Source organism: Amblyomma americanum, chromosome 10, assembly GCF_052857255.1.
Source record: "Amblyomma americanum isolate KBUSLIRL-KWMA chromosome 10, ASM5285725v1, whole genome shotgun sequence".
Taxonomy (NCBI): Eukaryota; Metazoa; Arthropoda; class Arachnida; order Ixodida; family Ixodidae; genus Amblyomma; species Amblyomma americanum.
In genome coordinates, this window is record NC_135506.1 from 128144207 (window position 1) to 128157382 (window position 13176).

Below are 13176 nucleotides of genomic sequence, written 5' to 3' on the forward strand. Positions count from 1 at the left end.
CAGTTAACTTAATATTTCACGAATTTTGCAGCGTGGTTGTGGGGCAGTTGGAAGCACGATTTGTGCATTCCCCAACACCAGCTGAGCTTCACGAGCACATGTGCAAATTCACAGCAGTCACTGCGTTAATTTATTATTTCACGAATTTGCGGCGTGGTAGTGGAGTAGTTGGAAGCACGATTTGTGCATTTCCCAACACCGGCCGGGCTTTACAAGCACATCTGTAAATTCACAGCAGTCTGTGGTTTCTCTCAAGGTGTCGGTGCAGTAGATGGCTGTCATATCGAGGTGTGTCCCCCAAAGCAAGAAGCTGCTGAATAACACAATCATAAAGGGGTGGTACAGTGTCGCTCTACTTGCTGTCGTCGACCACACATACAGGTCCTTATGTACGAATTTTGGGAGCCCTGGTAGGAACAATGACCCAGCACTGTATCAGAATTCTCAACTGCCAGCTACTCTGGCTAGTGACCTGTTCCGGCAAGAAACATAGCTCACTGAAGGTGTTGGAGTTGGCACAATTCTTGGTGATCAAGCTTTCCCCTTGCAGATGCACCTGATGAAGCTGTACCGCTTCCAGGTGCCTCTGGGTCCTCCTCACAGACCTTTAACTACCGGCTGCCGAATGCCAGACTTGTTGTCGAAAATGCTTTTGGACGTGTCAAGGCACGCTTTAGAATGGTGCTGAAGGGCCTTGAGTGTGACATCCACAATGTCACTTATGTGATCCGTGCTGCTTGTGTGCTGTACAACATTTGTGAGCAGCTCAGTGATCGGTGTGATTCAAGCTAGTTTGGTGTGGTGCAGAGCGCTGATGAAAGGCGGCCTCAGCCGGTGTGCACAAGCAACCGGGAAGAGACGTCAGGTGTGGTCATCGGGAACGCCCTGGCCAAGCACCTTGCCTTGAGCTAGAACCCAGTCCGTGGGAAACTCAAGAGCAGCTCAGAAGGACACCTCTGCCAAGAGGGAACAGCCCTGAACAGAGCTACACACACATTGTTGAAGGAGCAGACACTGGGTTCGGCTCACCTTAAATGGCTACCATTTCACGCACATGATGCATACTCCCTACTGGGGTGAAGGTTATGAGGGTTACAACCATTGTAATTTTCGTAACCTACTTGTTCTTCATAAAATAGGTTTGGTTTATGGAGTTTAACGTTCCGAAGCGGCTTGGGCTATGAGTGACGCCGTAGTGAAGGGCTGCGGAATTTTCGACCACATGGGGTTCATTAACATGCACTGACATTGCACAGTGCACGAGTGTCTTGCTTTACACCTCCATTGGAAAGCCGCCGTCGCAGCCAGGCTTTCAGAAAATAGTCTTGCATTATATAGCTAATCTTAATTATTGGTTCCTGTTAAACTACACAACGAAGTGGTTCGTACCAATTACTAGTACTCCTTATGACAAACAAACCTTCACCCACATACAACCATATCTAATGAACTAATAATGAAGATTTCATTACTTCCTGTAAACAAATCTCTCTTCAAACAGTTTTGCTCACAGACGATAGTAAAATGCCAGCATGAGCTTTAAATTTTTATATGATTCATTCTTGTTGAGCGCTGCTCTTTATGTTTCTGTTTCATTGCCATTGTACTACCTTTTTCATTGTGTTTGTGTCACATGGTCTGCGTATTGGCAGCTATTCTATCACTTGCTGGTTGCTTATAATTTTCGTGTATAACTGGCCATCGTCTTGCCACATTGCCAATCAGCAGCTTGTTGGTACCTTGTCAAGCAGTACAAGCTCTTAGTCTTGCACTCCTACTTCTGAAAGCAGTAGTACTTGCTGACGCGTTAGTTGGTTCATCATAAAGTCTAATGGCACAAAGGAACAAACACAGGAAGACACAGCAGTGGCGCTTTTTCTGTCTCTGTGTCTTCCTGTGTTTGTTCCGTTGCGCCATTCAACTTCATTCTGAAAGCAGTATAGTGAATAAAATGCATTCACTATATAGACCTTTTCAATAAGGACCCCCTAGGTATCCCCATATTTTTTCGCTAGGCTGTTGCATGCACCTGATGTAGCCCAGTGGAAGCGGATACCTCTGACCAAAAAAAGCTGTTGGTACTTACAATCACATTACAGTGAACATTTTAAAGCTAGTCGAAGATTAAGCAATAGTTGCGAGAAATTTTTTCCTTTTGCTCATGAAGGTAACGAAATCATGTCGGTCACAGGTGGAAGCTTCATATTTTCGTACACATCATCCACACACAAAGCAAACACAAAAATGTGACGTAAATGTGACCCAATGGTGAGAGCTTTGAAAGACTTCCAGTGTGATAAATTTGATTACATTCCCATCCCAACACGTTATACCAAAGTACACTTTCTGTGAAGAATTTCATGTAATTACTATTTTGCTGTTGTCAAAATTTCCCACCGTTCTATAAGTTGCCCCCCCCCCCCCCCACCAAAAAAAAAGTTATGTTGCAGCAAACAGTTCCTGGTGAACATGCAACAGCCATTGGTTCTGAGTGGAGAAGCAGGTGGAGTGTTACTGCGAGAGCAGCAAGCAATGTACTTGCAGCATACTTGTTTGATTATTGCACTTGTGTACCCCTGCAGTGTATGCATGGACTCTGTTAATACCTTATACTGCAAGCTACTACGGTATCCAGCCCGCACAATACAATGCACTATTTAAAACACAATACAAGACTTTCAGCTGTAAAAGATCTTTAATCTTATCACATGCACTGTAATATCAAATAACTTCCAGCTGTTTTGATCACTCTTTATTGAGCGAGTCATTATTTTCTTTGTTGTCTAGAAATTTCGCAAGCAGATGCACCATGCTTGCATTTATGGCATTCGCTTCCTTCAGGAGACGCACTATTATCTTGCGCATTTTGTGTGCCTCGCGGTTGGCCTTTGCTGCTGCCTTGCTTTCTCCTTTATGGAGGGCAACTAGCTGCTCTATAGCAGATCTTTTTTGCTTGTGGCGGCTCTTTTGGGGTTCCCTTCTTTTGGCGCTTGTGCCAGCACTGGCACTGCTGCTTGCCCCTGCAGTGGCACTGCTGCTTGTGTCGCTGCTGCTGTTGCCTGTGCTTTGCAGTACAGGTACTGCAGCACTGGCACTGCAAATGGGGGAGCTGACCGCAAGTTGTGAGAGGTCGCCTCTGCTGCTTCCTTCAGGTAGGCTGTCCTCCCATGACAGGAGCACTTCCGAGCCGTCTGGTGCCTCATTGACAACTGGCAGCTGCACATGATGAAACATACTAGAAATCGTGTTATCATCTAAGAAAAAAGGTTAAATGTGTTCTAATGTAATCCAATCATCCGCTTACACAATATATTACAAAATCACTAACTTATGATGGCCAAATTGGAAAGAAGGCAGCGGTTCAAATTTTTGTTTTCCTAAACATAACTAAATAGATATATGAAGATCCAGACATGTACAGTACTCACGGATTGAAATAGGACATTCGGAGCGCGTGGCCGTCGCTTCATGGAGCGCCGCCCGTAGATGCTCATGGAACCAAGGTGGTGCATTGTGGTATGGCGCGAGGGGGAGAACATCTACAAAGCAGAATTGTTCCTTCCAGTTGCCAACGAGCCGCCCTGTGGTTTACCACATGCCTGCGTGGCACTTCTTGGCTTGCGCTCCGAATGTCCTATTTCAATCCGTGAGTACTGTACATGAGCATTACCTAGGCCCAACTTGCACATGAATCAATGGGTTCAGTTCATTTTTTTCCTGAATACTGTTGCGGTGTGCAGTCGCCTTCATTGGGTTTATGCGGCTCGAAATATTTTGTGAAGGAGTTGGAGGATTTTTGTACGGCTCCTAGTGTTGGTGTTGTGATGAATGTTGGATTTTATGCCCTTTAAATGACTTGTGGCTGTTGCGGCTAATGGTTTTATGGCTTTTATAATTGTGTGCCCTCCTGCATGGGCCAAAGTTATGGCTCGCAGTATGTACAAACAAATAAATGAATGAACAGCTGAACAAGACAGTATACCAAGCTGATCAAAGTCAATAACAAGCAATATGTTAAACATTTGCAAGCATGTGGGGCATTGTTGACCAAGGATAAACCGAGCTGATGAGGTTGAGTTGAGCAGTACATGGAAGGTGAGGTGCGAACTCTGGCACGACAAAGCGCTGCGATTTGAAGACGCAAGTGCTATTTCCGCTCCCGATTGCCATTAATGCCCATGGTTGTGGGAGTAGCTTATTCTACATCCCCCCCCCAGGGTCTGTCCAATGGTTCCAAATGAAGGATTGCTGGGTCAGTTGGTTCATCATTCAAGGCTTAAAAACAGCACGAAAATGGGATGATACAGAAAGAAGGAATAGACAGCACTCAACCTGCAATTGAGTGTACTCTATGTGAAATGGCAATAAATACAGAAAGCATGCAAAAAGAGCTTATAGACAAAAATGTAATACAATACAGATATTACTTATATACTTCGAACGAAGACAGCACAAAAAAGGACAACCACAGAAGAGGACACGACACAAAGAACGCTTCTCTTCTGTGGTTGTCCTTTTTTACGCTGTCGTTCATTCCAAGTATGAATCACAAACTAGCCCACCACTTTGTTTTATTGAATTACTTGGACATTACAGATATCACATCGAAATTTATTACCTACTTTGCTACTTCCCTTCAGTGTCCTTGTAGAGAAAAAAATCCACAGCTGGCTGTATTACTCCACTCTATTCAAGCCCAGTTGCTAATAGAATCAATGGACGAAGATGAGTATCTACAAGAGAGAAGGATGAAGGTGAAGCTGCATGTGCACAGGTGTGAAAGATGAATTGTCATATAGCACTAGCAATATTAATATATCACGCAAATAAAGGTACCGAAATTCTGGTGCATACCATAACTTCATCTTACTAGAGACTTAAGTCGTATCCATCCGCAGTGTGTGCCTTTTTACATATGATTCCCACCTGAAAAAAAAGGACGTAACCTAAACCAGAAATGCACATTGAACTACCTGTACAACAAAGTGGTCTTTGCTCTGGCATGGTAACATTAAGTATATGGGGACAAAACCAGCTGACTACCGATATGTAGAATTGCTAGAAAACAACAAGGATTTACGGACGAGCAGTGGGAGTTGCTTGACTAGTTGGTTCACGTTTCATGACAAAGAACAACAGCACAAGGCAAAAATGTAGCCGTGGAGGTCAGTGCCCATGTTTGTGGGAGTGATTTACACAACTGCTTGAGTCTGTTCTTAATTATCTATTGTTGGCCAGCATTTTATAATGAGTATAAGTTCCGCACTGAGAAATGCGCCGCAATTAAATTCTGAAGTGTTCTAAACGACGGATTACATGCAATGGTATAAATCACAAATTACCTCTACACTTTCCTCGACTCGCCCATCATCGTTGATGGGAAGGCAGCCGAGGAAACTGGAGCTGCCAGTAGAAGATCCACGGGACACCAGGCTACCCAGTTGAAGTGCCTGTCCGTCTCAGCTGCCTGGACAAATAAAAATGATGTGAGCTATTAAATGAGTTCTCAAAAAAACATCCGAAGGTTGTGAACCCAGCATTTCTCTCAGTGGATTAAGCTTCACTGTATACATTCTCAGTGCAAGAATAAAATTTCATAGATAAGTGTCTAATGCATATGCACAGGTACTGGTGAAATTAATGCATGCAATTTACATTTGCAATGTGGCTAAACTACATCCTGCTAGTTGTAGCTTTGCAATTTAAGGCACGACTGTGCATTATGGCTCAACTATTGTCATTCTAGCAATACCTTACTTGGTTATTTTCTAGATTTATTTCTTTCATATATCTTTCCCAGGCTGCACTGTGTATACTACTTCACAAATGCTGCTAGTACACAGTGAAGCCTGGTAAACAAATATGAAATAAATCTAGAAATTCAATTAACTACATTCTTGCACTAGCAGGTGGCCAGAAATAGCTACGCGTACAGCAATGCTGTCAGCGCTGCAGCTCGCAATTTGCAAATAAAAACGACGAACAACACGTGTGTAACGAGGAAGACGAATATTGCATGCAGCGCAGTGCACGCGTGCACGAGCGAAGATTCTAAGTGCTGCGTATGCTGCTCCTGTCTGAGGTCATTACTCTCGGGTCCTTACTACCTCAACAATGCATTCTCAAGATCGTCTTCGACACTCCATACCTGTCCGACGACGGCGAAGAGAATCGACGCGTTGCTCAAGCGACAGCAAATGCTACTGTCGCACATGCGAGGCTCATGTAAGCAGTTCAGCTGCCCTATGAAAACAGCGCCGAGAACTTGATGGCACGAGCATCGTTCGGTAAAGGTCGCACTTACCGTATTTCTTGTTGAGGTTTTCCATTTTCAGCTTCACTTGTTTGCTGGTGTATGGGCCTTGTCCCGGCGGCTGCCCGACGTTAAGTTCCGCTACAATCGCAGCATATATCCGAGCGCTGCGCGTGTTACCGTATCAGATCCGTATCAGATACGTATCATGGCCGCGGTTGTTGAATCAAGCCAGATGCCACAACTCTGGGAGGACGAGTCGTTCGATGTTGATACTGCCACGGGCGCCGCCATCTTGTCGGTTAAGGTAGCAAACTGTGGTCATCAAGCTCGGTTTGGGTAACTGTGGTTAGGTGGCGTAACTGCAGTTTCGTCTGCCGTGCGAGCGCGGCTAACTATAGTTACGATGAACCGTAGTTACCTTAACTGTGGTTAAGGTCACCCGCGTAAATGCGGTATAACACAGCTGCGATGCTGGTGAGGGGATCGGTTTCCATGGCGTGGGTGGAGTGGGGCTGTCTGCCTCAGTTTGAGCCTCCATTTGGTTGGTGTCCTGCGTCACGCCCTCCAACACGTGCTTGACTTCGCTGATGGCATCTTCGGACTCAAATTCAAATTCAAATTTATTTGCCACCATGGTACAGATGATGACGGGGACCCGTAGTAAAAGCTGCCGTTTGACAGCTTGACAAGGCCACGGGCCCCCACTTTGACAGCAATACAGTAAAGAAATAAAGAAAATACAATACAATACAATAAAGAAAATAAAAAAATACATATAGCAGAGCTGTTATCCGGTTACAGTAGTCAGCATAAAATCAACAGCATTGTCCTGGCTGGAAAGAAAACTTACAATGATGGTGAAAGAAAGAAGAATTAGGTAGACAAATCACAGAAAAAAGGTTAAGTGTAGTGTAAAAAAAAATACTCGAACAGTTTGTGGCGTGTTGTGTTTTGGAGATCAATATCGTTTTGTGCGAGTTTGTTAAGAAGTCGTGGTAGTTTATTTTCTAATGTTTGATTACCATAGAAAGTTCTGTATGTTTTTACGTTCCATTGTGCTATATTTCTTGTGCTGTACATTGCATCTCGTTTTTCTAAACCAGCTAATTTTGATAGAAAAGATATGTTCTTCAACACCTCGTTTTTCACACACTTGCTCAGACGATAGTCATAAAGCTTAGTAATTGGTAGTAAGTTATACTTTAAGAAAAGTGCGGCCGTATGGTAGGTATGCGAAACATTTTCAACAATTCTTAGAAATTTTTTCTGTAACAAGTGTAGTTTCTGAAGATTGCCTGCTGTTGTTGCACCCCAGGTTAAATGGCAATAGCTGAAATGAGATTGTATCAATGAATTATATAGCATTAGCATTACATTTCGCGGCAGTATCTCACGGTTCATGTAAAGAAGACCAATAATACGCGAACATTTATTTGTTACAAAGCTAACATGATCATCCCATGACATTCTTTCATTAAATAACATACCTAATGTTTTAAATGAAGGCACAACTTCTAAGGGTACGGAGTGCAGGAATATGTTCTTAGTGAGACAGATCTTCTTGTTTCTACCTCTGAAAACAACGACTTTAGTCTTTGCTGTTTTAGTGTTAGTGTTAGTGTTTGCTGTCTGCAGCTCTCAGCGACGAGGACAGAGACGTTACTGATCGACCCTTGTGCTGCAGCAGCGCGCCACTGGACCCTGCGGCTCCATCTGCGAGGAAAGGAGTTGCCCTGGCGTCGAAATTTGATGTACCTAGGTCCCGGAATCGACCACCAGCTGTCCTGGGCTCTGTAGGTCCGGCGGAACCTGGCGCAACCTCGAACGGTCCGCAACGTTGCGTGGCCACTCCTCTTCAGCGGCCGCGGCTGCTCTCCTCCGCACGTGTGAGGCGGTAGCCTCCTCGCGTGAACTCTTCCCGCTGGCCCGCCTGAAGATGAGCCACTGGCAGAAGTGTGACACAGATCACGGCCAGGACATAAGACTCTGCTTCGGGATCCCCAGTCCATCCCGGGTCGCGGACATGTACGTGGAGAGGCGCGCGTGGTCCCTCACCTTGCGCACACAGCCAGCCTTGTGCCCTAAGACGCGTCAAGCGGCTACATCACATTCCTGAAACTCAGTGCTCCTAACCTGCCTTCGTCACTAGCGACGTTCGCACATGGGAGCTGTGGTAGAGTTCTTTGGTGGCCTCATCGCCGTTCCGGGAAACATCACCCTACTCCCAAAAACGCCTTACGCGGGATTCATACGTGAGAGAAATCCGCCCGCTCGAACAAGGAGTTGTTTACACGTCACCAAAACCTAACGCCTTCGGGCGCCGCCACGGATGCGACAGGTTTCTATGACATGGAGAGCTTTTTGATGGGCCAGCACAAAAGCTCACCCGGTTGGCGGCCATTTCTTCACGCGCCTGTCAGCTTAACGGTTCGGTGGGGCAACGGTTTGTTAGTCGTTTGAGAACACCAAGTACTTCGAGGAGATACTCCTCCCCTTGTCTACGTCATCAGCGCACGTGTTTCTGGACCACTGGGAAAACAACTAGGGGGTGTTGACAGAACATGCGTCGTTGAGAGGAGGTCCTCGACGGTGGCAGAAAGGCTGCGAGGAGTCTTGAATCAGGGAACGAAGACGACGGGGGAGTGCTCGACGCAAGTTAAACTGGTGTAGAACCAAAAGTGGACAATTTTGGCCATCATGCCACAAGAGGCGCGGTCATGGAAAGGAGGGGGGGGGGCGCTTTATGAGTAATATGAGAACAAGAAGCACTTCGAGAAAACTGGACCCAGAAGCCAGCGCAGACGCGTTCTTGCGGCGCGCACCCAACCACTGCGGTCTGGCAGCAGTGACATCCCTCTCAGATTTCGCCTCTAGCGTGAATGCGGAAGCGGAGGGAGGGAGGGGCGGTGACAACTGACGTTATCAACTCCGTCTCCTCTCGACCTTCTCCGTATGAATCGTGTTTTACCAAGAGGTCCCCCTCCGCCTTGCCACAAACAATCCAAGTGCCCGCATATAGCGGTTCACATCGGACAATGCAATTCAACAAGAGGTTGCATAAAATCCGTTGCTGGGCGAGTTGGTAATTCATGCTTGCAGTCACAGCGCAAAGACGAACACGGACACGAGGAGAGACACCACAAAGCGCCGACTTCAACAGCGTTTATTGCTGCGCGCAGCGAATACATATAGAGTACAGCGGGCATGCGCAGCAACGAAGTCATGTAAGACAACACATCATCATAGGTACAAGAAAGAAAACAAAGCTAAAACCTAAAAGGCAGGACGCAAACAAGAACAAAAACATAAAACTCTACTTAGAAAATTCCTAAGACACGACGCCCGTTATCACTTAACACCAATGGGGTACTGACATAGTAATCTCCTTTTACTGCGATCTCACCAGCCTCAGCTATCTCCCTGGTTGTTTTTCTGACATTGCCAACTGTGTAAGGAAAGTGGTCCCTTTGTGGGAAGAACAACAATCCTTCATAAGTATGTCAGCAAAACAGCCAGGGAGATAGCTGAGGCTGGTGATATCGCACAAAAAGGAGATTACTGTGTCAGCCCCCATCGGTGTTATTAAGTGATAAGGAGCGTCGTGTCTTAGGAATTTCTAAGTAGAGTATTATGTTTTTTGTGCTTATTTGCGTCCTGCCTTTTTAGATTTTAGGTTTGTTTTCTTTCTTGTGCCTATGATGATGTGTTTCCTTGCGGTTTGGCTCTGCTACCGGTCTTACATGACTTTCCCTTTCGTAGCTGCGCATGACTGCTGTACTCTGTGTGTGTTCGCTGCGTGCAGCAATAAACGTTGTTGGAATCGGCGCTTTGTGGTGTCTCTCCTCGTGTCCGTGTTCGTCTTTGCGCTGTGATTGTAAGCAGGAGGTTGCAGCGGCACTCGACCGGCACGGCGACGCCCCTCAAGTTTTCAGCGACGGCTCCGTGCTCCCGGACATTGGCGCCGCTGCTGCTGCCTGAACCGCCCCAGCCATCGCCGTGAACATTCCGTGCAGACTGGCGTAAGTGGCCTCTCTACGACTAACGAGATCGCTGGCCTCCACCGCGCGGCAGATATCATCACCGAGCAACGGGACTTGGCGGAGGCAGCCTTCCTATGCGACTCGCGGGCAGCCTTCCATACCCTCGGCCATCCAGAAAGGCGCACGCCGACGATGCAGCGGCTCGCCGCGAAAATCCGGGCCCTTGAAGATCGTGGCTGCGCCGTGCGACTGCAGTGAGTGCCCGCCCATATCGGCATCAGCGACGACGAGGCGGCCGACAAGGTGGGTGAAGGAGCCCACCTCACCTTTTCACCCGCGAGGCTTTAACTTGGTGAATCACGTGGTGCAGCGGGAGTTCCGGTTGCAGCATGCGGAGCCGCGTGTCACAGCCGGCCGACAGCCCCGCCCACTTCCATTCCGTCGCGTGGAGCGCGTGGACGCTTTCTAATTACTACACCTCTGTATAGTTTGCTTTTGGACGGCGGAGCACGCATACAGCCACGGATGCCTGGGCTCTGCTGCGTTTCCCCTTTGCGGCGAACCGGTCCAGACGCTAGAGCACCTTCCGCGGGAGTGCCTAGAGCTCTCGGGCCATACCACTGTATTGATGGCACCGTATACAAGGATGGGTCTGCCTCCTGTCAGAAGGAAGACACCGTCTTCCCGTTCAGGGATCCATCCTCCGGAATCCAGGCATTCCGAAGCTTGCTCCGGTTTCTCACCGATCCTGGTCTCGCCGCTTGGCTCGTCAGCGGCCACTCGGAACTCTTACTAACTTATATTTTATTTAATTTTTACTTTGGGTTTTGTTTGTATTGTACTTTGTATTTAAATCTCCCCAGGTTATTCTTCAATCAACCAAATCATCAGTTGGCTTTCGGAAAGGATACTCGACAGCGGACCATATTCCCACTATCAATCAGGTAGAAACGCGCGGAATGTAACCTGCCGCCATATAGCCTTCATTGATTACGAGAAAGTATTTGACTCAGTAGAAACCTCAGCAGTCATAGAGGCATTGCAGAAACCGGGTGTAGGAAAGTCTGATGTGAAAATATTGGAAGATGTCTATAACGAATGCACAGCTACCATAGTCCTTCATACAGTCAGCAATAAAATCCCAATAAGAAATGGTGTCGGGCAGCGAGACACCACCTCGTCGGTGCTATTCACCACCTGTTTCAGGAGCTTTTCCGAGGCTTGGATTGGGAAAAGATGGGGATAACAGTTTTGAACGATATACCTTTGTATTGCGTACAATTTGTTGGGGACACTGCCTTGCTAAGTTACTCAGGAGGTGAACTGCAAAGCATGATCAATGAGTTAGGCAGGCAGAATAGAATGGCGGGTCTAAAATTAACATGCAGAAACCAACGTAATGTACAACAGTCTTGCAAGGGACCAGCAGTTTACAATTGGCAGTGAGGTGCTGGAAGTGGTAAGGGAATACGTCGGCTTGGGGCATGTAGTGACTGCAGATATGGACCATGAGAGGATAATAACTAGAAGAATAAGACTGGGGTGGAGCGCATTTGGCCCGCTCCCTCAGATCATGAGTGGCAAATTGCCGGTATCCCTCTAGAGAAAGGTATATAACAGCTGTATCTTACCGGTACCCACCTATGGGGCAAAAACATGGAGGCTAATGAAAATGGATGAACTTAAAAGGTCGACAACGAAGCAAGCTATGGAAAAGAAAATGATAGGTATAACGTTATGGGACAGGAAGAGCGCAAAGTGGGTAAGAGAACAAACGTTGGTTAATGAGGTTCTTGTCAAAATCAAGAAGAGACAGGCTAGGACACGGCAAGTTATACGAAGAGAAGATAATCGTTGGCCCTCAAGAGTAACGGTCTGAATGCCAAGAGAAGGCAAGCACAGCAGGGAGCACCATGAAGTGAGGTGTGTGAATGAGTCTAAGAGGTTTGCGGGAATAGGGTGGCCGCAGCTGGCACAGGCCAGCCCTATCTGGAGAATTATAGCAAAGGCCTTTGTCTGGCAGTGCACGTAGTCAGGATGATGATGATGAGCTGATGCATGAATGTGTTGTTTGAGCAACTGACCACTGAGGATACGCATGCACTTGTTTTCTGTGAAATAAAGCAGCTGTGAGTGGTGCTCTGTCCCGTTGTCCTCCACTGTGGGATGTGTAGTTGCTTTGGTGCCTTTAAATAGTTTCAATGAACAGCTACCAACCCACCGAATAAGAAGCTCTCTTGGGATGTAAGAACAACCACGTTTCTATGCTCTTACCTGTAGGAGCATTGCGGAATAAGGGTGTAGAAAAGTCTTATCTGAAAATATTGGAAGATATCTATAACGTATGCACAGCTACCGTAGCCCTTCATAAAGTCAGCAATAAAATCCCTATAAAAAAGGGCGTAGGCTGCGAGACACCGCTTCGTTAGTGCTATTCCCCACCTAGTTACCGCAGCTGTTCTGAGGCCTGATTTGGGAAAAGTTGGGGATAAGAGTTAATGAAGAATACCTAAGTAATCTGCGATTCGCTGACGACATTGTCTTGCTAAGTCACTCAGGAGATGAGCTGCACAGCATAATAAATGAATTAGAGCAGAACGGTTTGTGTAAAAATTAACATGCAGAAAACCAAAGTAATTTTCAACAGTCTAGCAAGGGAACAGCAGTTCAAAATTGGCGACGAGGTGCTGGAAGTGGTAAAGGAATACTTAGGGCAGGTAGTGATAGCTGATCCGGATCATGAGATGGAATTAACTAGATAGACGGATAAGAATGGGGCGCAGTGCATATGGCAGGTTCTCTCAGATCATGAATGGTAGTTTACCATGCCCCTTAAGAGGAAACTGTAGAACAGTGTATCTTAATTACTGGTACTCACCTACAGGGCAGAAACTTGGAGCCTAACAAAAAGGGTACTGCTTAAGTTAAGAACAACGCAGC

The 13176-nt window shown here is 46.6% G+C and overlaps 1 protein-coding gene and 1 long non-coding RNA gene across 2 annotated transcripts in view; one reads left to right on the plus strand and one right to left on the minus strand.

Moving 5' to 3' along the window:
• Positions 1–3041: 3041 nt before the first annotated feature.
• Positions 3042–6384, minus strand: LOC144106633 (uncharacterized). Its single transcript, XR_013309073.1, has 4 exons — positions 6305–6384; positions 5343–5467; positions 4855–4926; positions 3042–3216 (listed from the first exon to the last, which is right to left on the minus strand). It is a non-coding gene; the product is annotated as an uncharacterized LOC144106633 (long non-coding RNA).
• Positions 6385–10428: 4044 nt separating this feature from the next.
• The window catches only part of LOC144108703 (facilitated trehalose transporter Tret1-like), a 30040-nt gene continuing 27292 nt past the window's right edge, over positions 10429–13176 (plus strand). The window contains exon 1 of the mRNA XM_077641875.1: positions 10429–10490. Within this exon, the coding sequence (XP_077498001.1) occupies positions 10429–10490 (62 nt within the window). The remainder of the gene's footprint in view (positions 10491–13176) is intronic.